The following is a 26639-nucleotide window of genomic DNA, read 5'->3' on the forward strand; positions in this document are numbered from 1 at the left end:
CACTGAATGTCTGGCTGCATCAAAGAAATAAGCCGCTAAATTTCAAAGTCGATCGAACAGATTACGTATTAGACAAATTATTAAAATTATTATCGCCCCCCCCCCGTTTCCTATGCGTACGTACATTATCAACAGACACACCCCCCCCCCGGCCCATGCAAGCGTATGCATTTGGGTTAACCCCCTTTCCCTCGATGCGTACGTACTAAATGGACGGCCCCAATATAATAGCAAACAAACAACAGCAATATATCTTTAAGGGGTAATGCCAACCCTAACAATAGTAACAACTATGTATAAAATTAAAGACACCACCACTTAGTAAACTGGTGTACAGAAACCCTCAACATGCCAAAGGGGACTGATAAATGGAAAACTGAAAGAATTAAAAAGGGAAGAAAAAAAAAACTGTACATGTTCTTGGGAACAAGTCTGAAGCAAAACATTAATTGACACTGCAGAAGGGAAATATGTATCATGCAGCCCAAGACATGTAAAAGACCTGTTTAACTGATATTAAGATTCATATAGCTTCAACAGTGTTCAGTTCAATGTTATCTTTAAGGAATTACTGATGCAGATAACAAACGAGTTAAAATGATACACGACAACCAGTGTGCAATGGCCAGTTCCACCGAAAGCTGTCACGGATTTTTACAACAGACTCCATTACACTGTACAATACTTAAGTAATAATAGTTTAGTCACATCCATGAAGTACTATGCTAGACTACAACGGGGTGATGGATCGTGAAGGAAATAATGTAGACTGAAATGCAACTACAAGTCCTTGACGGAAAGTCGTGTAAACAATACCAATAATTACAGGACTATAATTGGTCAGAAGAAAGACCACCACATCAGCATGGAACGATGTTAGTAAAGCCCAATTTTGTAAATAATCTGATCAATGTTATTTCTCTACATGTATATATTTTTTTAATTTTGTGGTTGCCAAAGCAATAAATGAAAAATATTGTGCCTGCATATGCTTTGACAAATTTTTATTTTTGAAGATCTACATCATCTGCATCATAACTTAAAAACTCTCACAGAAATGTCACTAAAAGATTAGAGACATCACATTTGCTTTTTGTTTTTTCTTCAACAGAAAGCACTTCAATTAGTACCATATCATATGCCCTCCACTCGATTAATAGTTCTTTATGGAGATACCTGAAATTTGCGTCCTGAAACCACTTTTCTTCCTTCAAACACAATCTGAAAAAATACATAGGTTTCTTCCTTACCCCAAGTGTATGCTATCCACAATTTTGAGTCCAGGTCTGTGAAATTCATTACTTAGTGCTGAGGTAATTGCATAAGTTCCTTGCCAAGAGAATCACCATGGTAACCAACTTGATTAGATCTAACAGTAGGAGTCAAACATAAACCATTTAGGTTGGAAGTCTGGCATGCTAACCACTGAGCTACTGTGGCTCCAGGTCTGTGATTTACAATTAATGTTATTGTGCTGGAATCATTTTCTTCTTTCCATCACTGTGATCTTGACCTCTGACCTCAAAATCAATTGGCTTCTTTCTTACTTCAAGTGCAACCATTAATACAGTTTGGTCTATTTTATTTTTTTGGTCACAATGACCTGGACCATTGAATCCAAAATCAAAATGGTTCTTCCATACTTGAAGTCATCCACATAGACCATTAGCCACAGATGATGGATAATACAAGTTACTGTGTAGAAACAATTTTTTTTTAAAATGACCTATTGAGCTAAAAAATCATCAACTTTTTCCTTGCCCTAAGTGCAGGCGATCCAGAAAGTCTGACAACTGCTGAAAGTGGAAAACAAGAATCATTATACAGAAATATTTCTTTCTTTCTTTAAGTCACAATGACCTTGATCTTTGAACACTTTACTCACAAATTTATAGGGTTCTCCCTTATCTCAAGTGCAATTATCCAGAAGGTTTGGTAACTGTCGGTGGTGGACGAATTGCATTATGGAGCAGAAATGATTTTGTTTGCTTGTTGGCTTTAATGATATTTTTAAGCCATAATTAGTTGCAACATCCCAAGGTAACTGAGCTACGTGCCCTTCCCAAAGATACATTGAGTCTGCTAACTTGGGTTGACCTTGGTCAGTATTGAACCTGGGACTCGGGGAATCTTATGCTCTACCATCTGAGCTACCACTGCTTCCACGAACAGGCACATAAAATCATAATACACTCAATCTGTCTACACAAATTATATGCATCTGTCATGGATATTTGAAACGTTTTCAGAGTCTCGGAAAAGGTTTAGATTCAAAAATAAAATATATCTTAACATTTTCTATTCTGAAACATATTTACCCAACTGATTGGATCAGTCCCCATGTCTTATTTACCGAAGAAAAATCTCTCAGAGTACTCAATTATTGGGTCACTTTGACTAGATTTACATGTAGAACATTTTAGGACATGTTTAATTATTCACCTTCCCATTTTAAAATTTTCTTTTGTGTGATCACATTATTGTATTAATCTTGCCTGGGACATTATCGAATATGTATCTTAATTAGCTGCCCCAAACTAAAAACACTAGAACACATCGGTTACATACCTCGGTGTTTCAGGAATTACCCTACATGAACTACTACTGACTTAAAAACAAAGGGAAAATTTCAATATTCATATCTTGGTACAATGATCTGCTTTTCACTGTTGTAGATTTTGTTTAAACAAAATGAAAAGATTGATACATATATAGCAAAACACTCATGTTTAATGCATCATTTCACATACAAACATCAACATATGTACTTCAATCATTTTTACCATACACAGAATGATTGATAATACCTGCTTTAGACGATCATCCAGTAATGCTTACTGATGTGGGAGGGAGAACTAAACAATTATAATGGCAATTACTACAAATGAAAACATGGGCTGAGAAGAGCATCTATGTACTAGAATAATAAGTGGAACCATGATGAATAAATTAATTTTGCTTTCACAGATGCAAGAAGAATAAATATCACCGATATGATCTATGATCATTTGCCCTCTTTCACATTTGAGAAATTCTGAAGTTCCAATTTGCTACCAATAAGAATCTATTTCAGGGCAGTACATTTTTTCCCTCTATCTTGCATGCTTACGAGTTGGGCCCGACAATAAACTGCACACACCCAGACCTTCTGTTGTATAATGTGTCTATAATCTGGGACAATACAGTTTATTGTAGTAATCAGCAGCACAGACTCAAATCTGCTGGTGCAATATGCAACAACAGATCCGGGTCAATGCTGTTTACAGTTGGACTTGACTTGTAAGCACACACACACACACACACACACACATGTATATATATATATATATATATATATATATATATATATATATATATATATATATATATATATATATATATACATACACACACACACACACACATACATACATACACACACATTAGTATTACAGTAGTATCCCTGGCTATCAAGGTCATCAATTGTTTAGGTATCAATCAATAAAAATGGATAGGGTCTCTTTATGCATATTTAAAAACAAACTGCTTTTGAACAAATTGTTTTTCTAGTAATGGGTCAAATTTATGTTTTCAACTTGTTTCCCTCAGAATTGTATCTTTTTGTAGTTTTCTTTAAGACTGTGGTTTGTTGTTCAGTAACATGACAGGCCATGCATGCTGGTCAATATATCTGATAGAAGAAGAACATGACTAAAATACAGGGAAGAACCACTGACCCATGGGAAGATACTGGCATGCTTTCTCACATATCCACGTTGGCTGAGTCCAAGTCTCAAACCTATGCAGACAGATGTGAGATGTTCGTAATCTGTAAAAGCGAGTGCTTTTGACCATGTGGCCAACTGGGGCACCCTCTCTGAAGAAACTTAATACAGTGACACCAACTTATTTCAACCATCTACAAACTATTGTTCTCATGGACAATTGTTTAAACAAATCTAACCATACTCTCTATCAGTATAGATAGCCCCAAAAAATCGTGCAGAACAAAAATAAAGAAGAAGGAGGATAAAGACATTTAAATACCAGGTCAATATTTTTATATAAACTGCACACCCTTTTTAAGAAAGTCCACAGCCTTCAGCTGTAGATTATTTTGGGATTCTGGGAAGCATTCATTGAATAAAGGTTGCCTGTTAGTCACCACTTACAACAAGCCATAGCGCCCACCGGGCACATTTTACACGGTCTTGCTCACAATAGCCTCTGCATGGTTTACCTCTGAGAATGTTATAATATCTAGATTAATACGGTTTCCGGGTTCGAGACTAACCTTTTTGTGGCCATGAACAATTCACTGCTAGTTCTGAAACTTTTTAATACCAAAAGGAGAGTATTTTCACATGTCAGCTACTATTTTATATCAAATACTGTAATCTGCAAGACAGTATGTTTTTAAAAAGCAATCCAATAAATCAAAAAGTCTTAACAAGAAAGATGAGGCCTGCATGTTGAGCTCAGGCCTGAAATGTTTATGTAACACATTAACTTACCTGCATTTTCTTCCAGCATACCTTATGTATCTGCTTGTAAGTTGAACCCAACTGCAAACAACATAGATCCCAATCTGCTGTTGAATGCCTCTACAGATCAGGGTCTATGTTGTTTGTTCTACTGATTACTTCTTACAAAGCACAAAGATCCAAAATCTGCTGGCGCATTAAGCAGTTGGACTCATTAGTGAGTACAAACAGTAATAAAAGAGCTCTCTTTTCATCAGATAAATACACAGCAAGATCCAACTTCCACTGTCCTATTTACTTACAAAATACAAGTTCAATAGACTAAGAATCATTCTGCAGAATAAACTGTCTAAACTTCATATTGATTCATCTGAGTATGAAGAAAATACATCAAGAGATTTAAAAATATTAGCAAATGAAAAATACCTGAACCAAAACCATGATGCATGTTTTCTATGACTATAACCTTTGTCTTAAAATAAAAGGGGCCAGCCCATGTTGAATATATTATCTTAGCTTCATCAGGGTTCATGTGAAACATGAGAATCTACCATGATATTGAGGAAATATATATACAAATGAAAAACATTAACCAAAAACATAACAAAATGCTTCATCACGAAAACACTAGTATAAAAGTCACTTCTGTATCTAGCTTCCCAATCTGGGTTAAACACAAAGATGTGCTGGACTCGAAATTAAAAGCTCCTGACATCTTGCTTTACAGCCTGATCACAAGGTCTTATTAAAATGATTTACTTTAAGTGCAATGCCTTCAAGCTGTTTTAATTTTCCATGGAAATCTTCATTAGATTATCCAAGTAATATTAGTGACGCTGACATGGGATGTCTCTTATTGTCATTTCTTGAAATACTTTCATTTTTAGTGTAACTGATCATATTCCAGAGAAGCCTAGCATATGGTATTTTATTTTTGGTCCGCTAGTCAATTAGTACAATATCACTACACTTCATAAACTATGTGCAGATTACCATGAAACTTTACACACATTCATCCAAGTGTTTAGTTGATTCTAAATGAAAATAGTACCACTTGGACATCCAATATGATGCCATAGCAGCCATTTTGAAAATCTAATCATTATTCCTGAATGGATGGTCACATCAATATGGGATTTTCATTAAAAGACTTGTTATAATCAGTGTTGCACATAGGATCCTAAAAGCAGGTGACACTTGTCCTCCTCCCACCAAATCTGGGAGATACCATTTAGAAGGACAATTGAAAATAGGAGCAGATAATTCACTAACAGTACAATTTAAGTGAGAAAAATCTTGGTTGCTTCAACAATTTTGCCACCTTAACTTTGTGGTCTGTATTTTTACAATAATGTTTTCATTTAACACTTACATTACTGAAATTTTTTTTATTATTTACTCATGAAAACATTATGGGGTCAACCTGAACTGAACTGCAATATGAAATTTTCCATTCTGGACCTTGACCTCTTTATCTCATTAAATTCAGTTACATTCGTTTTCTACTAGCATTTATTCTAATAAATACCAATATTTTCTAAATTACTTTTCTTTCCAAACTAATAAATCATTAACTAAACGACAAATTGTGTATTTGCATAAATGTAGTCACTTCTGTCATCCTAAAAATAATGCTCCAAAATTGACATTAAAATAAAAAATGTTACACCAACAGCCATCAACCACTTTACATTGCAGCCTGGCTATCACAAGCTTTGAATGTTTTTATTGCCAGATACTTTGTTCTATTCACTGTCATCATACAGTTTTATCACCTTTTGACATTGCTAGCACAGACATAGGTGGACATCCACTGTTTAAAAGGTGTAGGCGTATGGGGGGGGGGGTGTTCTTACAAAAAGCTAGTCCAGGAGATAGCAGAGTCTAGATCTGGGGGACATAAGACAAAAAATTCCCTGCGCTCTATGTGCAACACTGCTTATGATGTTCATAAGTACCTAAATGAAAATGATACTGATCTGACTGTTATATGGTCACCATGGCAGCCATATAGATAATGTTATTGCTACTTGTCCTGAAAGAATGGTTTTATCAACACAGGACTTTCACCAAGACTTCTTATGTCTGGCTGGTCCTCGTGAAAATGGTATTAAAATTACGTTCAATATGGCAACTACGATGGCTACCTCAAAAAACTTGTTATGTCTACTTGTGAAATTAAGATCATATCAATATAGGGTTTACAAAACACTTCTGCTCATAACAACTTGTTACTTTATAAGTGAAAATGATGCCATCTTACAACCAATATGGCTATTACCTTGAAATTTTTTTACTGCTGAAGCACATCAGTGATGGTTTAAAAACTCAGCAGTTAAAAAAGAAAAGAATAGTCTCATCTTAGATACATGGACATTCTTTTTGGCCAGGACATCAGCCCCTTAAAGGGACTTGTTTTATTTTCTGTTGCTTATTTTTATTTATTTGTTTCATGTATCTTTTTATCAGTATGTAATTTTCTTGTTTGTTCCTTCTTATTCTTAGTTTTCTTGACATTTTCCCCCTCCACAACCAAAATTATATTTCCAATTTATCTTTTTCATCATTATCATGAACGATAAGCACCTTATATGTAACAGTGCTAATGAAAGAACTACCACATAGACCTAAATGATGAGTTTGTGTGTGTGTGTGTGAGTGATTTTTAACGTAGCTTTAACAATTTTTCAGTCATATCACTATGATGTCTGCATTGTGACAGTTTATAGTGATGTCTAGCACTGGGGCATCATGCCGCAGACATGCAGCATGATGTCCCACCCAGTCACATCCTGACACCAGGCCGACCAGTCCTAAACTAACCTCTTAATGCTGAGTGCCAAGCGAGGCAGCTGTTAGTACCATTTTTACAAGTCTTTGGTATGACTCAGCCGGGAATCGAACCCACGACCTCCTGCAGCTGAGGCGGATGCTCTAACCTCTAGGCCACCAGAGCAGTTCCTAAAAGATGACATGTTCTGGTAGCAATAAGGTTCAATAAATAACTAAGCCTACAGTTGCTAAGACTGGCTCATATTTCTCCTTTACTGTAACATTTATGTCTTTTTTATATATGTCCAAACAAATCAAGATCACCAACACTTAATTATAATTGCTACCTGCAAAAGTGCCAGTGCAAAATCTGTTCACTTGCCAGTTCCAAGAGCAATTTCACCTAGCAAATTCTGAGTTTGCTAGTATTAATTTCAAGCCATATCTATTATCTCTACTGGCTCGCATTAATTTCAAACCCTCTCCATTATCTCCCCTTGCTACAGTTAACTTCAAACCATATCCATTATCTCTCCAAACTTTAATGTGCTACAGTGACCTTATAACTTGTGAGTTTTGTTTTAATATCACAAAAGAGCTGTCTGTTCAACAGATAAACATGCTGCAAGATCAGTCACAAATATATTTACTTAAAAAATGCAACCTGTTGTAGCAACAACATGCATCAGAAGTCATCAAGTATTAATAATATAATCATACACTTACTCTAAAATAGGAAATCTTTTTTTCATCTCCTCTAATAATGTCATATTTTTAACACTAATATTTTTTTTTCTACAAATAAGTTAAAAAATCTCATTTCATCTATGCATCAGAGACACAGCTGAAAACTCATCCTGCAACCTGGGACAAAATACAAATTTAAGGCATATATTCATTAACAGGCTACTTGTGTGTGTTCGTGTGTGTGTGTGTGCTGGGGGTGATAAATGTCAATAATTTTATTTCTTCTAGCAAGTACATTTTTTTTCATCCTCTTCTGAGCCATAAGGGTTGTAGCACTTAAGAGATTATAAGTGATACTTATAAACAGAGAAAGCTACAATAGCACGATATGAGTGTTGTCCACCGGCTCTTGTAAGGGGCACCTTCCTTAGAATAAATCCACTTTTTTCATGGGCAAAACTGCACTAAAGTTGGGCAGTAATTACAACACATATGTTGTTGCTTTCCCCCCCACCCCCCATGATCAATTAGAAATGTATGCATTTCATTCTGAATGATATGGTAAGAAAGCAATTGTCAGTAATGAAATGCTGGATTGTTTCATGAAAATTAACATGAAGCTTTGTGATTTAACTTGCAAATGGGTAGCGTCATGATCAGGACATTTACAATGGGAACTGTAAGAATGGTAGGGTCCATCTCGCTGCCATTTCTTACAAGGGACAACACTATCATATAACATAACCATTCCACTATTGCATATCAGTAGTTAACTCCCTTTGCATTGACTCCTTTGTTAATTGCATCAGCTCTGTCCAGAACATTTTTTCCCCTTCTGCCTTATCCTTGAAGTCATCCTTGTTATGGTACGTGAAGGGTTTCTTGCTGATTCAAGCCTTGCTAGCATTTTGCCAGCAGAGGAGATATACTCTAACATCACCATACATCCCCTTTTGGAATAATATTCAAACTGCCACATCTACATCAGCAGTGTGGTTTGCCTCTACAAATCTGAAAGCCTTGTACTTCCTCTTGGTATATTGCACAGGTCGACTTTTCAAGTTTAACCATAGAAATAGCATTTTTAATCCTAGAGACTCAAAGTTTCCGAAGGCTGCATTTGGATAACAGTACACGAGCTTGATTCAGTCAATTTGCTTACTTCTGAACATAAACTAACACTCTCATGTTCAGATGAAGATGAAACTGAAGTTATTGCATGGGAATCTGTATAGTTTTGACTTTTCAAAAATGTTGTTGATGAAACTGTATCTTCTACCTGAGGATTTTCAGAACCGTCTGTTTTTGATTTCTTAAATGGAGGTTGGTAACTATCATCTATAGCACCATTCACATGGAATGGTTGTTCTGCTTTTTCTGGAGAGGCATTTTTTGATCTTTGTTCTGAAGTAAGAGATGTGACAGTAGGTGAACCAGTATTTGTGTCAAACTCAAATGGTGTAGACTGCTGGAAAGAATCTGGACAGTCAATTCCTTCAGCAGGAGGCTTCAGCTGTTGATGACGCTTTGGATCACCATATAGAAGTGAACGAATGGGACTAGCAGAGCGATCCCTAGGTGTAGGAGGAGTATCTTGATCATCAAGAAATCGGTCCATGTAATCCCTGCAAAAGAAACCCCACACCATTATTGTCAAGACACATTCTGATGCATTATGTGAAATGACTGAGAAAATATTTAAAGAAATTTGTTCTCAAGCTGATTTTGTTTTGATTCAAGAATGTGACAGAATAGACATACGATGGAAACATACAAGGTCAGGTTCTGTTGATCTTTCTACTCACCAATCAAATTACTGCATTCACATTTTTGGATTGTAAAATACACCAACTGGAACAAGATGTTTCTAATGTTAATCCTCACTAACACAAAACGTAATACTTTGATTATTATCACCAGAACATGAACCTTTATCAGCATGCCTATCTGACTGACTCAGTACAAGTAGATCTTGAATTTAACCTCATTGCTTGCTGTTAAAACTTAAAGACTGAAATTTTCTGGATAAGGATAACAAGCTGGTCAGGATTTCAACTGGCAATTTTCAACTCCATGTGCGCATTGCAAATTACTGCTCAATATACAAAGGCTTATAACACATTTTCATTAACTTTACATAAGAACTGGGGAAGAAAAGCTTTATTGTTTTCCTCCCGAATTGACTGAGATCACATGATGCAAACAACTCTCTCATGTGTTGACACAATGTCAATCTAGACTGGTTCTCATGCCTTCTAAAAAAGAAAAAAGATAGTCACGGAGTTGCCTGTGACGCAGACAGTCTATCTGTACATCAAATACTTGAGCATTTGGACTGACCACAAAAATGCTTAGTGCAAGCATGAAAATGACCCATACAGCAGTTGTACTGTAACTATCTGAATAGTTCCATAACCTCTGAAAATTCCAGTAAGAACTTTATAAATTTAACTTGTAGTCAGTTCACTCAATTATGTATTTTGTTCTGGTTTCTCCTGACAGATGATCAAAGTCTTTTTCCAGGTAGCATGAGAACAATGAGTTTATCAATGACTGATAAAAAGCCTGTGAGCCATAAAGTACACCAACATAAAACAAACAATTCAAACAATTTTTGACTAAGTGTGAAAAGCAAAGGAAACACTTTATGCTAACCATGTGGTTCATAGAATAATTATTGGAAAACTCATTTTTTAAAAGTTGTGGATTTTGTTGTAGCTCTCAAACATGAATGTAAAGATGCAACAAACATGACAAATGAGCCAAGTGATAATGAAAGCACCCCCATCCAAGAAATTCCTAGAGATAAAAATACCCCATTATTCATTAATTCAACTGGATAACTGTAATAAAATACCACATTTGACAGGGTTTTTTTTAAAAAACCTTCCTAAAAGAAGAAATTAATAATAATAACAAAAGCATTACAAAGCATTTAATATTAAAACTATAAGTACACAGTATCTGGAAACTTGAACCACTCACTCATTAAATCAATTAACGTTGTGAGGTCATTAAGAGACAAGACAAAGAGTATACACTTTTCAAGTATTAGCATTTTTGAAAACGATATCATGAATAATGAAATTATGACAATTAGATAAAATGCAAATTTACAGCATTTCTTCAGACATGCAAAACTACCAATGAAAACACTTGAAACAAAAACTACACTCGCTTTATCCTCTGTGATTTAAGAACTAACCCGTCAAAATCCATCTGAATAAATAATCTACATTAAAAAAATGATGATAAATGCAAACAGCTGTACTTCTAATTACTAAAATAAATTACTAAACTAGCCTGAATCACAAGTAATAATTTAAAACCAATATACACACTTGTTACTGCACAGTATTAAAGCTCACATTTCTATGAATGTCAGATATAACCACTATACATGTCATTCAAGTCTGCTGGTAGGCACAGACTTCTGTTCTGCAGAATTACACCGATGCAGCTTTCTCCAAGCCACATAATTAGGCATCACTGCTGATATTTTCTTAGAAGCCAATTAATATGATGTTTACGTTGATTGATCTTCACAACAGGAAGTTTACATTTCTTTTTCTTTTTTGTATCTGTTTAATGCCAAGCCTTATGGTATAACTTTATCCATATACAAATTTCTGTTAAGGTAGCATCTAAGGCTAAACATTTTACTAAAAATTTCTAACCATGTACATGGTTTACTATTAATGAAATGATGCAGATTAATTAAAATCACATGAAACCTTTCACGTTATTTACTTTAGGTTTACTACATTGACAGAAACTATAACATGCATGCTGAACCTCACTCAACCTGCAATTGTTTTTATTTGCTGTATGTCTTTATTTATCTCTTATTATGACAGATTTAGATTGTAAGACAGCTTTTTCTTGAATACATGACAATTTCTGTAGAACATTCCAAGAAAGTCATGATAGAGTTTCTAAAGCATCAACTGTTCATATCTGGACAGTAAAATATATTTTTTTCTCATATAAATACCTTATATGCTCACTTATAAGTACAATAACAAAATGCACAGACCCAATCTGCTGTCACATAATGTGCTGGCAGATCTGTGTCTGTGCAGTTTGCTAGGAGTAAGTAGTAACAAAAACAACAAAGACCCTGATCTGCCAGTGCATTAGGTGATGGCAGAACAGGAACTGTGTTGTTTGCAGTTGATTTTAACATGTATGAATCTAGTGTTACTAATGAAAGGTTATGTAAACCTTGTCTGATTTCAAAGCTGAATGATGTAGTATCAAGAACTTTTAAAATTCAATATTGGTCACATGCTTGCTTCACATAAGCAATGATGACATTATCCACAACCATTCTAAAGCCACTGGGTTAGAGCCCTGATGTTGCAACTTTATGGATATTGGTTTAAGTACAAGATCATATAGATGCACCTCAATAACAACTTGGCTTGGTAATGTTAGTTATGCCAGGGCAATTAAGCACTTAAGCACTTGGAAAAAAACACCTAGTAAGGGATTTATCTTGGCAGGGATTTCTGATCATACTGACGGTTGTATAACACCCATTTAAGCAACTGCCCTATATTATCAGCAAGATTTTGTTCTTTTGCTTTCCTTATTTTCAGTATTCATAAATGTTAATCTACAAGATGAAACACCTTCTATATTCAATTTTAAGCAGTCTAACTGCAAATAATAGAGATCCAATCTGCTGGTACACCTTCTATATTCAATTTTAAGCAGAGTCTAACTGCAAATAATAGAGATCCAATCTGCTGATGCACCTTCTATATTCAATTTTAAGCAGAGTCTAACTGCAAATAATAGAGATCCAATCTGCTGGTACACCTTCTATATTCAATTTTAAGCAGAGTCTAACTGCAAATAATAGAGATCCAATCTGTTGGTGCACCTTCTATATTTAATTTTAAAGCGGAGTCTAACTGCAAATAATAGAGATCCAATCTGCTGATGCACCTTCTATATTCAATTTTAAGCAGTCTAACTGCAAATAATAGAGATCCAATCTGCTGGTGTACCTTCTATATTCAATTTTAAGCAGTCTAACTGCAAATAACAGAGATCCAATCTGCACTATGCGCCAGCAGATCAGGACTCAACTTTTAAGTGACCATAAATTACATACAAAATCTGAGACAACTCCATGAATTAAAAAACTCTCGTAAAAAAAAATTGTTATGTGCAAAAATTATAATAAATAAATCAAACCACAGTAATACATATACGAGTCATTCAATATCTACATAAAGTAAATTTTACGAAATACTTACGTTACACCAGGATGAAGGGAAAACCGCCTCTTCTCCAGTCTGGTTTTGTTAGCAAATACATCATGTCTTTCTGTTTTCTTCCACAGATAATAAAATTGAATTAATTCCCCTACTGACCTAGTTTTCACCTGTAAAATAAACAAATGCTCCAACACTCTTGCACCAAAAATTGCAGAATAAATTTAGAGTTCCTTTTAGTTCACGGCAATTTCAATGTGAATGCTTTTAATTAAATTACAAATACGTTCATTTACAACACAGACTTTAAACTTCTAATTAGATATAAAATCAACAAAATGGGCAGTTTAATTTTCGTAATGGGGGGGGAAAGCAAAATGGAAGGTAATTGCAACATTTTTTTCATGTCCACACACATTTTTTTTTTTAGCAATACTGTTTTTAAATAAAATATTTCTGATATAAAAAGCATGCAATCTACTTGCATGATGCATATTGAGGATCCAACATCAGAATTCAGGCAATGTAAATTTTATTTAGCAAGCTGAATAATCTTTTGGTGCCTTAGTAACTGAAAGAATTAAACTATTAAAAAAATTTCATACATTTTATATTAGATGAATTGAATGCACCCATACATAAGAGTCTATTTAACACACGAAGAAAATTATATTTAAATTATGTCTAATTGCACCAATGATTGCTTACCGGGCTAAAATCAATCTAAATACTAAGTATGAGGGCAGTTGGCCAAGAAATCTGGGTAGATATAATGATTTCTGCCATTCGAAAGGTTTGCTATTTTTAGTAAAAGTGGCCATATTTGATGGTAGGTGATTATATGTACAAATTTGAAAGGCCTTCATGGAAGGATGCTGTCGAATTTCTTCAAATTCTTTTTGTGCAATTTTTGAGAATTATTCAGACTTTCTATATTTTAGCAAAAGTGGCAACATGTGATGCAGCATCATCATCATTTTGTATAAAAATCAAAGGCCATCATGTCCAGATGCTTTGTCAAATTTGGTCGAATTCTGTTAAGCAGTTTTTGAGAAGAGATTTAAAGGTTTTCTATTTTAGTAACAGCAGCCATATTTGTCGATGGATCAGCATCGCTTATTTAAATATTAATGGTTTCAACTGTTAAATTTGGACAAACCCTTTTCAGTGGTTTTTGAGAAGTCTTTTTTTATTCTCTTTTTGGTATCTGCAGTCAAATATGAAGTCAGAACTTCATCATTTGTATAAATTTCAAAGGCCTTCATAGGGTGTACACAAGTATATCCTTTCATCTGTGCAAACAAAACAGCTAGGGGTAGTACAATAGATTACTTCTCTACTTTGTAGAGATCCCATAAAAATGTAATTAAGCTTCTTTTACCATTCAAAGTGCTACAACACCTGCTTATTCAGAAGGTAGTGAGATCACATTAGTCTTCCCTTGGATAAAGGGACTGGTGCAAAATCTAATTGTTTGTCACTTAATGCAAAATGAAGCACATGCTCTACCAGGGATGGAACAGCCTGGAGGCAGGAAATGCCAATATTATGATTGTGTATGTGTTACTGAAGAAACACAATTTGAGAAATCTATTTTTTTTTTCTTTCTTCAAATATATTAACCCATAATAAGTTAAGAGAGTATGTAGAAGTCTACGGCTACCATGAATGGTAAGAACAAGTGAGTTCTTGCTTTTACTGTCTGCTCAGTAAGTTTCAGGCACCACTTAAACACTAAAAAATAAAAAACTAGAGAGAAGGGTGTTTTCGTTCTTGATATAATTTTCAATGACATAATATAGCTTTGTGTTTAAAGAGACATTTTTAATTTTTCTGACTGCCAAATTAACAACCATTATCACAACAGAATTCAAAACAAAAACATGAGTGATAAATCATTACGATCAGGAATTCATTGTTGTCGATGTATTATCTGGGCAAAAAAGGGAAAATTTATGAAGTTTCTAGCTCGAATGAATCTGTTTTAAAGAAAAATAACCAGTATGGTGTCACAAATCATAAACAAAAGTTCCAACCATCATGGAATAATGAGTATCCCTAGCTAAAGTACAACTCAGAAAATCGAATGTTCTGCATAAAATATCCCAAAACTACTTAATCCATACAAACTGACAATTATAGGAAAGACCAGTAACACATCACATGATTGAGCAAAGTTTGTCTGGACTGCATTTCAAGAAGCATGCACAAAAATGGGAAGGAAAGTACTCTGGCCAAAATTCTGAAGGCTGTTACGCTATTGGTTGCATAATTTTTCAGTTCCGTTTCTTTTACATAAATATTTCTCTCTTACTTAAAAATCTAGCTACTTCAAAACCCTTTTCTACCTACCCATCTACATATATGTACATACCTGTATTTGTTCTTCTACAGATATATCTGCATTCTAATTCTTTTTCATCTGCATATCTATCTACATGTACTGTTTTTAATAACTTTATCAGCAAATGGTTTTAATGTGCCAACAAAGATAGAAAGAAAACTGAAGTTAAATATACCAATTTCCTTAAAATATCCTATATTTTATTTCTTTCACTGCAGCAACCTCAGACTTCTTAAGGGCAAGTTCAATTTTCCAGTTATATATATTTAAAAAAATTAAAATTCCTCATCTACAAGTGACTTAACACTGAATACATGTGACCCAGCAATGAATAATAAAAAAAATTCAGAAAGATTGCATTTCTAAATTATTTTTTAATGAAGTAGGTTTGTTTCAAAATTCAAGCACTTTTCAACAAGTACTGAGCATTTTCCAGTACTTTTGGCACCAACCTCAAATTCAAGTACTTGTCAATATAACACAACTCAGATGCAAGATCATCTCATTAAAATCAATGGCTTTTGCTCTTCATTGAAATCCATCTAAGGTTGATGACACAAGCCCATACTTCAAGCTCGAAAAAAATTCATTTAGTAACATGGCTTCCTGAGTGGTGAAAATCTCAGCCAATTAGATCACCTCATTAAGATAAATGGATCTCGCTCATCATCAACTGTATCTGAAATTTTAATGATATAAACCCACATTCCATGTTTGATCAAGACCAGAACAGAAACTCTAGAACAATGAGAAGTAAGGACTGATGATGCACAAAAGATGATGGAAAGATGCATGAGAAATGCAGCTTATACCATAAGCTCTTTTGGTCTAACAGTGAAGTGTGCTAAACATTATGTGGTACAATTTAACATTGCCTTTTACACGTGGGTCTTCAACACTAGGCTAATCCACCATAAGAGAATATACTAAGTAAATAATGTTAACAATTGTACTTATGTACAAGTCTCTCATGGCTGAAAATTTAATAGTACATACCTTGTTTTGCTGTATTAAATAAAAATCTTTTCCATATATCCTTAAACCATTTTCAAAATTCCTACATTCTTCCTCTGACCATAGACTCATAGGATCTGGAAAGAAAAAAAAAATGTTGCCGTTTTCATATTATTTCTGGTGAAATACTGTATGACACATTTAGTACAAGATCCTTACCTCTAAATCATTATTTTACGAGCCAAATAAAGGCACTGGTTATTCAATATATTGGAGGTTCCCTCCACACACATTCTTACCAAGTAAGAAATGTGACAGGTACAGTATATAACATATATTAAGTAAATACAAGATTAAAAAATCTCCAAAATTCCATTCACCCCAGGAGGCAAGTATTAAAAATTTTAAAAATGTCCATACAGCAAGAGGAATGAGTTAGCCTGAATTGCACTGGCTAATGTAACTTAACAGCTGACTATTTCACTAAGTAGGCCTATCAAGCATTGTAAGAACACACCCTATGTAAACTTTCTCTAAACTTTACAATATGCTGATTTCACCTATTTTACTATATCCTGATAAAAAAAATTCTTCTAAATATAGTGGCATCATTAATATGCAGTCTCTTGCTCAAAACTTAAATTATCCAAAATCCAGACAATAATAAACACAACAAATAAAAATAAACAAGCTCAGTCAAATGGACACAAACTCACCTCATTAATATGCACTGATCTAACTTTCATAACAACGAAAATTCTTAATGACTTAACCAATGTTACAATTTTTATCAAAACTGGCTCGGAATTAAGGTTTAAAGAGTAGTGATAAAATTTATTCAATTATATGTAGCTGTTGTTGTTGTTGTAGAGTTTAACACTCTTTTGCAGCACAAGATAGGCTATACATGGCAGCCAGTATAAATGGTGGAGGGAGAACCTGGGACAACCCTGGAGAGAACCACCGACCCACAAGAAGCTACTGGCAAGCTTTCTCACATACCCACACTGGCCGAGCACGAGACTCAAACCCATGCAAACAGAGGTGAGATGGCAGTGATCCGTAACGTTAAGCGCTTTAGACCACTTGGGGCCCCAAATTATATGTAAAATCACTTCATGAATATGCATGGATCTCACTTATTACTGACAGTCAGAAAGCTGGATAATATCAGTATATATTCCATATTCAGAGATGCAAGTGCCTAACAGCAACAAGAGACCTGTTGAACTTGGAGCCATTTATTAGGATTTAGATGGCCTGAATATAAATGTTGCAAATTTTAGACTACTTGAGGGAGAAATATTTTATTTACTTCAGGATATGATGCTTTTTAACTTACTTATGATTTTTAGTATGCCAAAGGAAAATAAGTTGACTAAAATTAAAACATTTTGTAAAAATGTAGACAAACTAAAGAACTTGTCTGCAATGATACATGTGCAGTTTGGCCTTACCTTGAAACAGAACTGATACATTTAAAAATAAGCTTAATTCTTTTGCCTCACAAATCTCTTTTTTGTGTGAACAAGACTGGACATTTGGCATTAATCAGGTATTTGTGCATGACATTTAAACATCATTCATTATATCAAGTGTATCATTTCTTTGATTGAGAGACTCTCATTTCTGATCTTATTAAGTGAAATCTGACACTAACGTAGACTGATAATATATTTATTTTTCCAACTTATCAATTTAGGTAAACTTTTGTAGCAATGAAATGCATCCTGGGCATCACCACTGGCATTTCCCACAATAAAAGTCAATCAAGAGATTGGCAAAGTATCAGCTGCTGCACTTGTAATTAGCATTTGGACACTATCAGTTTTAAATTTGGCTTTCAGCTGAAGATTGTGTGACCTGCCGAAATAAGTTACAGATGTCATAGTACAAGGCTCTGGCTGCAGCTAATAAAAACAGTTGTGTTCTCTGAATTGGACAATATACTGGAATCCACTTAAAGAAATGCCAAGATCAACCCATGAAGATTAGGTCTGAGCCAATAGTTCAATTAAACTGACACACATATCTATGAAAATGCAACCAATTACCACTTACATGTTTGGGGTAATCAAGAGTCTGGGTCGGACTGTAGCTCACAACAGAATGGTTTAAATATGTGGTACCCAGTTTCGTGTTTAATGAAAAATTAATCTTACTCGTACATTTTATCTTTCTATAGTTGTGTTTCATTTTGGTGAGTTATACACCCAACAAGGCTATGTCTGTCATTTGATTAGACAAACTTTTATTTCATGTCAACATACAACAAATGGACTAGTCATTGTTCCACCATCTATTTTTGCCAGAGTAGAATTTTATTGACAACCTTAACGATGAATGATAATTTGTTAATTTGTTTGAATCCTTATTTTTATTTAGACAATCTATGGCCATTTTGCAGGGAATAATAAAGTATGGACTGAACAAAAAAAAACATTTCATACAGACCTGGATGAAAAGAACACAATGATAAAATGTAGATATGATGTACCATATAGGAAATACCTTCTCCTAATGCTTGACACAGATTAATGCATTATTTATACTGTCTATATTACTCATTAAAAATGTAAGATACAAACCCTGTAATGTCTATGTTAAAAAAAACTGTTTTCTTGAAAATTACTGAACATTACTTTAGGTAAAATCCTAATTTCTCTTTAATTAATTTAAAGTAGTTTCAATAGCAGCCAAAACAATTATCATATAGTATAAAATGAATCTAGAGACAGAAAATAAACAAAGACTTCTCAAATGGATGCATACCTAATGCATTTGAATTGTCATTACTTTTCCAGAGAAGTCATTGTTGGTCCATTAAATTTAAGAAATGTGCATTAGTTCACAAGTTTCCAATCAGTGTTAATGTGCTCAAATAACTGTTATAGTTTTAGTATGAGATTTAAGCAAACATTAACAAAGAATGTGCAAAAAGCTGATTTGCTACTCTCCCTTGCACTATGCTGCAAGTTAATGGAGTTTCTAATATTTAAATCATCTTGTTGATAAACTATTTTTTTTTTAAATACTGATAAAAATACACTACTCAAAAAATGTATTTTGTAAATGCAGGTAGGCAAAAATTATATTTTACACAAAAGAATTAAGAATACATTCAAAAACCCACAGCCACACATAAAAGATCCAAGATACATGGAATCAGATCTGATGTGCTGTATTTCTACAACCTGTTTGAACTTGATCAATTCTTGTATTTTACCTGTTGGAGGGACTGCCTGCATCTTCCTTCTTCGAAGAGCTTCTTCTACATTATGCCCACATTGAAGTAATAAATAGAGGGCCTAGGAAAAAAATCAAGAATGTTCATTTTAGGTTGTGCCACTTGCCCTTATTTTTCATCTCAGGCACAATAACGCTGCCTCTATGTTACCAAATGTAGGCATGGAAAAAAGCTCACAAAGCATACAAAAATTATTATGCCTGATTTCAGACTGACTGAATCAAGTCCACTCAGAAATATATACTGATTATAGTACAATCCTTGCCAAACAAATATAAAACAACTGAATGGTCAACAGATGTGTTTAACTAAGTTTAATTAGCTCAGACATCAAGTGCAAACGGTACAAAATCATGACAAGATGAAATCTTCAGGAAAAATATGCTGATTTTCAAAACACCATACAGGGAAGAATAAAATATAGACTCTAGAGTCCATAAAAATGAACTGTGCTTGAGTTTTCTGGTATAAACATTAAACAGAAAAGGATATTTACAACCGTTCTTTGTAAATGTTTTTAAAAAAATGATCCAACTTTTTGAGCTGGTTAGAATCATGATTAGGCCTAACTCTCTCCATTCATGGAATGATTACTGAGTGAATCAAGATAAGTAAATGAATTTCTGTACTTCAGTAGATTTATAATTTCTGAAGATTACACAAAGTGTTTTCAAGAGCAAACACAAAGTCATACTGAATGGTCTTAACGATAGAGAGTTCATTCTAAAAGCAGAATTTTCCAAGCCTCAGTCTTAACTGACCTGCCAGACCTGGATCTTAGAGACTGGTGGCCATGATTAACTATCTAATGCAATAACTTACAGGTGAAGCTTCATTAAATGTTAGTTTTAATTAGCTGGAAAGGGGAATAATTTGATCACAACTATGTGCAACATGATATTAAACTATTGCAAGGATGGCAATGACACTCATACCATAAATATCATTAATACAAAATCAACATTTCAATCAATGTAGTACAAACACCACCAAAATAAAAGGATGAAATAATGAAAATCTTGACTGAAAATTGATGGCAAATCATGAGATTGCCTTAAATATCTTCAGAAAACAATTTTTTTTCCTAGTGAAATATCTTTGATAATACTTACCCAGCTTAATACCTTAGGACAACAACTACTACCTAAAATAAATCAAGCCCTCCCAGGTAAAACTTCATGCTTATGACAGTTAAAAGTCACCTGCCCACCTAGGTGGCAATCAGAGTGATCTCCCCTTGGTACAGGGACTGTGGCAAATCCTGTGAATATCTCAGTTACTACTGGTACATAAGGCATGCTCTCTAAGGTGAAGAGCAAGGAAGGTGTATGCATATTATGATTAAGTATTATCGAGTTAAACAGGTCTGGTTAATACTCAGATCATTCTGGAGACTGACTCCCACACTGTCCTATGGGATTCAGAGTGGGAGAAGCTTTTTCTGCCTGTTGGAACACTGAAATAGATTTTAAGTCCAAGAAGCCCACAGAAACGTTATTGGGTAACAACTATTGAGTGTCATTAGAAGACATCCAATCAATACATATGGAGTATGGATTTGTCATCCCCAAACTTGTGATATCATAGTCAAATGTTAGGGTGTCCATTTGAAATACTTGGGTATGGGACTTGTGGAACCGCCAATGAAATTTTGAAGGTAGGCACTTTTGTGAGAAACTAAAAAAAAAGTCAGCTGACACTTGGGTCTTGTAACTGGTGATGTAGACAGTCCAAAATGTTGGTAACTCTTCCAGACTGCATAAGTAATTTGAAATTGGAGCTCTGACCCAGGTAGTTGATGAAGTGGGAGGAGGCATGCACAACTTCAACGGTAAAAGCCAGAAAACTTCTTTGAGTGAAGCTCATATGGTAGAGTCTTCCTGCTAATCATATAGTCTAGTAATGATCAAGGAACTTGAGACCAAGCATCATTGTTTCTGATTGTCAGTGGCGAGTCTAATGTCTCTTGGGTCTTTGAAGTGAAAACTCTTTGAAAGTGTACGTGTAAAACTTCCATAAACATTGTAAGGATTTTGTGAGGTAAGTAGTAACTGAAATATTCACAGGATCTGTGAGGTAGCATGGGTAGTTCTCTTAGTGTATTATGATTGGGTAACTTCTTTAGAGAAGAAATCAGAAGGGGTGGTGGGGAAGAGACATAGCTTTAGAATAAACGAGGTATGAAAACATAACATAATGTAAAGTCTTTATCAAATATTATATTTACAAGTATTGGCAAACCGCAAGATCTACCTTTAAATTTCACTTTACATGCTTTAGAAGGGAGGCAACTCTTACAAGCTTAGTCTAAATGAACCAAGAAACAGGTCTCTAGAATTCCAGATATATTCACAACTACATAAGGAATCAAATCAATAACTTGAACCAGTTTTGCATCTATCAGAGTCTATCACAAAGAACTAAGTTTTCTGTAAAATTTAAAGTTATGAGTGGACTTACCTGTTCATCATCTCGTATATGTGCCCCTGTTGGAACTGCATCTACTCCAACTGCATTTTTCAATGCCTGTGTCTGTACTTCTTCTAAATATTTTTCCACTAGAACAAACGGAAAAAACAAAAGCTTATTCAAACAGCCAACTTAAAATTTATTTAAGTAGTTCTTTTGATTGCCACACAAGACAACATTCATAGAGCAGACTGTCTATTAAATCCAAGTTTTGGTTGAAATTCACAAATCTTTCACTTCTGAAAGCCTTAGTATGCTGCTATCTTCACCGAGTTAAAACAGAAAAGATACCCAACAACAGAATAACACTGAGCACTGTCAAACATTTTTTCACTAAGTGCACCAGGAATTTTTTGTACTCAATCCTGAATTCTAGTAGCTTATCACTTAATTACCTTTCAAGCACTATCACTTGAGAAACCTACATCTACTTTTGTGTAATTTACATGCAAGTTCTTATCTGCTACATCAACTATACCAATCCTTATCGGTTGCTACTTCAAATACGTTCTGTTCGATATATCTCTAATGATAAATTTTATGATAATACACAGATCTTCAAAGAAAATCATTGGTCTCTTAGTCTGATATCTTGACAAGAATGTCTGTAGCTGTGATGCAACATTAGAAGAAGTGCAACTTTGCAAAAGGGCATTACCCATCACGCATTCCTTGATAACTTTGTGAAATTTATTGCCTGAATCATGAACCTATTTTTTTATTTCAAAGAAATTTACATGTACCAATATTTTGTTCCATATTTGCAATGCTCATTCTTAGTTCCTACTAATGATTTACCAAAGTCAAAGATGAAAATGCCATTTAGGACGAAAACCATTTTTATAAGTCTTGGTATGACTCGGCTGTGGTTCTAACCCATGACCTCCCGCATACAAGCTAGACACTCTAACCAGTTACTCAGGTCAATGGAGCAGTAAATATTTTGTGATTACATGACTGCAACTTCTGCCAAAGACAATCAGTCTTTCTGATAAAAAGTAAATTGTCACTTACATTTTATCTATACAAGGACAGTTTGGATAAAATGTTTTTTTTATTTATAAATACGTTAAAATTCCAGGTCTTTTCCTGAATAAAATCCCCATTTGGATATATTTAAGCACTTTTTAAGTACTAGGCTAGAATTCCAGAACATTTCCTCAGATTAGTAAAAAAAAAATATTAGAATTAGTGTTAAGGTGCATCAATTTGAGCAATACATGTGGCGATGATTGTGAAATACTTTTGACTCAAAAATGCATCATGATTGGATCATGTATCTGACAAAGAAATGTATTTACAGGACATTAGGGCTGTATGTATAGTAGCATTCAATGGTACCTCAGCAGAGTAGGGCAGTAAAGCAATAAATGACTTCTTTCTTTAAAATGGACATCAACTGTCAATACACAATTTAAATACATATGAACAGCTAGTCTATGAAGAACGAAATGCATTAAAAAAATCATTTATTATAGACTCTAATGCTTAAGACTTACCAATATTATCATCTAATTTACATGGATCCCATAAAAGGCGGTCTTCATTTTCATACGCTGTAAAACAGAGAAAGTGATCACTGATCATATTCTATAAATTAAAAGTTAACATTCTGAATAAAAAGTATATTATAAATCATCACATAAATAGGACATTCAAACAGTAAGACCTGTGAAAACCAAAACATTAAATGTTTATAACATGAACTGTGAAGGTTCGTTGACCTTACCCACTTACAATCTAAATGCCCAATTTACTGTTGGTCAAAATATGATTATTGACAGGCATATAGTGCAATCCAGCCAAAATTCCATTTCACGACTGTACATTAAAATTTATTTCTTACTTTAAAAGGTACTGACAATGTCCTTATAATTTAATTCAGCTTAAAGAATAGTTCTTGCCATTATGTATTTTATCTTCACATGAAATTTGCTGTATTACTTCAAATCTCTGATAAGATGGCTTTAAAGCCATACAGTTTTAAAGACTATTCATAATGAATACGGCTGTGGTGGCAATTTTTTGCACTGATTTCTGCAAGTATGTGGCAAACTTAATATAAGGGTGTTTATGACTGGACTCGTAAAAAACAAGATACAACTATTATTGGGCTCAAAATTAAACTTCATCCACTAATCTGAGATCAGTAAACTCACAGAAAGTCCAGTCCTCATAAACTGTATGGATTAATACATTTCAGCAAGTATTGTACTGTACATTTTACAAAACAAAAATTCCTTGAAGGGGCCAATGCTCTGTCCAAACTGTTTTCTTTCAGAAATCTAAGTCTGCCTTATTTTTGTCAGCTTATTATTTTACTTAAACCATCTGATGAACCAGAGAAGCCTGAAGATGCCATATTTGGCAGCAGTAATATTTTCTTACATACTGTATACATCAACTTATAAGTAGAGTCCAACTGCAAACAGCACAGACCCAGATCTCCCATGGGATAATGAACCTGCAAATCTGCTGGCACATTATTCAATTGCAAATCAGGGTCAATGTTGTTTGTAGTTGGACTGGAATTTTAAATGAGCATATATAGAATGTTTGAGGGGGACCAGTTTCATTCCATATCAACTAAATCTAGAAATGAATGTGCGTGCAAAATGTCATGGTAATTCAATGATTAGTCTTGGAGTAGCAATAACAACTTGTGCTAAATGACGAATAAAAGGCCAAAGTATAACTCTTCAAGTCTGCCAAGTTGATCCAAGAAAAAGTGTCTCACATGTACGTGTGTTAATGTGAAAGAGTTTTACCTACATCTCACCATGCTAATGAAATTTAGATAGAAATGCTCGTTTCCAAGCCTTTTCATGGTTTCCTGACCACAAGTGATGACCCTGCACTTGAAACAATAAATGGTTACAGCAGTGACAGCCATTAGTTTTCTCAATGCATTATCAATCTCACAATTTTACATCACAAGCATGTGGAATACTCTGGTTGGTTGGTTGTTATGGGTTTTATGCCATTTTTTCAGGACATGATTGGCTATACATGGCAGTCAGTAAATTTGGTAGAGGAAGAACCTGGGATAACTGGGGGAAAAATCACCACCACACCATAAGAAGCTACTGGTAAGCTTTTGCACGTACCAACATTGGCTTGAGCCAGAGTCTCAAACCAATGCAGAGGTTAGATGTCAGTGCCATGTAAAGGTATGTGCCTAAGACAGTGCAGTTACCCAAAATACTATGGATTTTTTCAATGACTTCATCTGTCACCCAATCAAGTCTGTGAGACTCTGACAAGAAAAACATGAGTTAAAATAGCTGCAAATATAGTGTCGTTGGTGACCTAAAATGTTTATGCAGCACCTGTTTCCAGAAAACCAAAGACAAAATCATGCTTTGAATCTGACAACACCATCAGTTATTCACACTAACTTAGCTTTAAATAATACACTGCACCAAAACGCTAAAGTCACTTATTTATCTCAGTAGGGGTTTCTTTTATCTCAAGTTATTATCTTTTAAAACAGCCTGATCACGTTGTCTCATCAGTTGAGATGTAAAGCTAATAATGAAAACCACAGTGATCCAAATGTTCACAACATAGGATGGCACAATTATGAACTATTCCAGCACAAGTTGATGCCATATTCAAAGGTAATGTTGATGGGTATTCCAAGAGCATGGATTTTTTATCTCAAAATTTACTATCTGATATGATTCTAGAAAGATATGAATTTGAATGTAATACTATATACAATATACACATACAGAAATCTACAAAAGACACTTTGTGGTCAAATATTACACAAGGTGTTGATTGTTATAACAGAATGGATAGCAAGCAATAAAATGAGCAAGTTAATAAATATGCACAAGATGAGATAGCAAAATGAAATACTGGGAAAATCGGTGCAATTGGCTAAAATATCAAGAAAAAAGGTGTCATGTAGAACTTTTAGTGAAGTGTACAGCATTTGTATAGTTTACATTTTAATATGATTGTTTTTTTTAAAAAGTGATTTAATAAAACTAAAAGATGGCAGATGAATTGAGCATATTTTGAAAATACCTGGAGCATCCCCATATGAGCACAACCCTTCTGGTACAACAGCCTGGTAACTGTGGCCAACTTGTATTGTCTGCAAGAAAACAAGATTTCAATCACAATATCATCTGTAATACATTACTTACAACTGAATTCCTTCAACAGTGGTGTAAAACAGAAAAGATAATACAAATTCCTTTATAAGCAATCTGGAGATGCTTTCAACAATGGGATAATTAGATAATAATGCAGCAGCATGAAATCATACTATATATTTCCTACTCAAGATTGAATTTTGTTTCAATCTGACTTAAGTTCCTATTGTGTACATTCATTACATAGGACATCCAAAATTGTATAAAAACAAGATGGGTGTAATAATTTGGCCACAGGGACATTCTGCTTCACATACTTCAGACATTACTATATCGTTTTGTTATATTTCATCAGCATTTGAAATCTGTGTT

At 34.2% G+C, this 26639-nt stretch overlaps 1 protein-coding gene across 3 annotated transcripts in view; it reads right to left on the reverse strand.

Moving 5' to 3' along the window:
• Window positions 1-2712: 2712 nt before the first annotated feature.
• LOC149807276 (mesoderm induction early response protein 1-like) overlaps window positions 2713-26639 on the reverse strand; it is a 47928-nt gene continuing 24001 nt past the window's right edge. For all 3 annotated transcript variants that reach the window (XM_089964473.1, XM_089964489.1, XM_089964480.1), the window contains 7 exons: window positions 26197-26266; window positions 23661-23717; window positions 22153-22250; window positions 19672-19753; window positions 16488-16582; window positions 13190-13317; window positions 2713-9547 (listed from right to left, as the gene is read on the reverse strand). In XM_089964473.1, coding sequence (XP_089820599.1) covers window positions 9013-9547; window positions 13190-13317; window positions 16488-16582; window positions 19672-19753; window positions 22153-22250; window positions 23661-23717; window positions 26197-26266 — 1065 coding nt within the window. In that variant the 3' untranslated portion in view covers window positions 2713-9012. The remainder of the gene's footprint in view (window positions 9548-13189; window positions 13318-16487; window positions 16583-19671; window positions 19754-22152; window positions 22251-23660; window positions 23718-26196; window positions 26267-26639) is intronic.

The sequence above is a fragment of the Sinohyriopsis cumingii genome, chromosome 1, assembly GCF_028554795.1.
Source record: "Sinohyriopsis cumingii isolate HCF-2022 chromosome 1, ASM2855479v2, whole genome shotgun sequence".
NCBI classification, from domain to species: Eukaryota; Metazoa; Mollusca; class Bivalvia; order Unionida; family Unionidae; genus Sinohyriopsis; species Sinohyriopsis cumingii.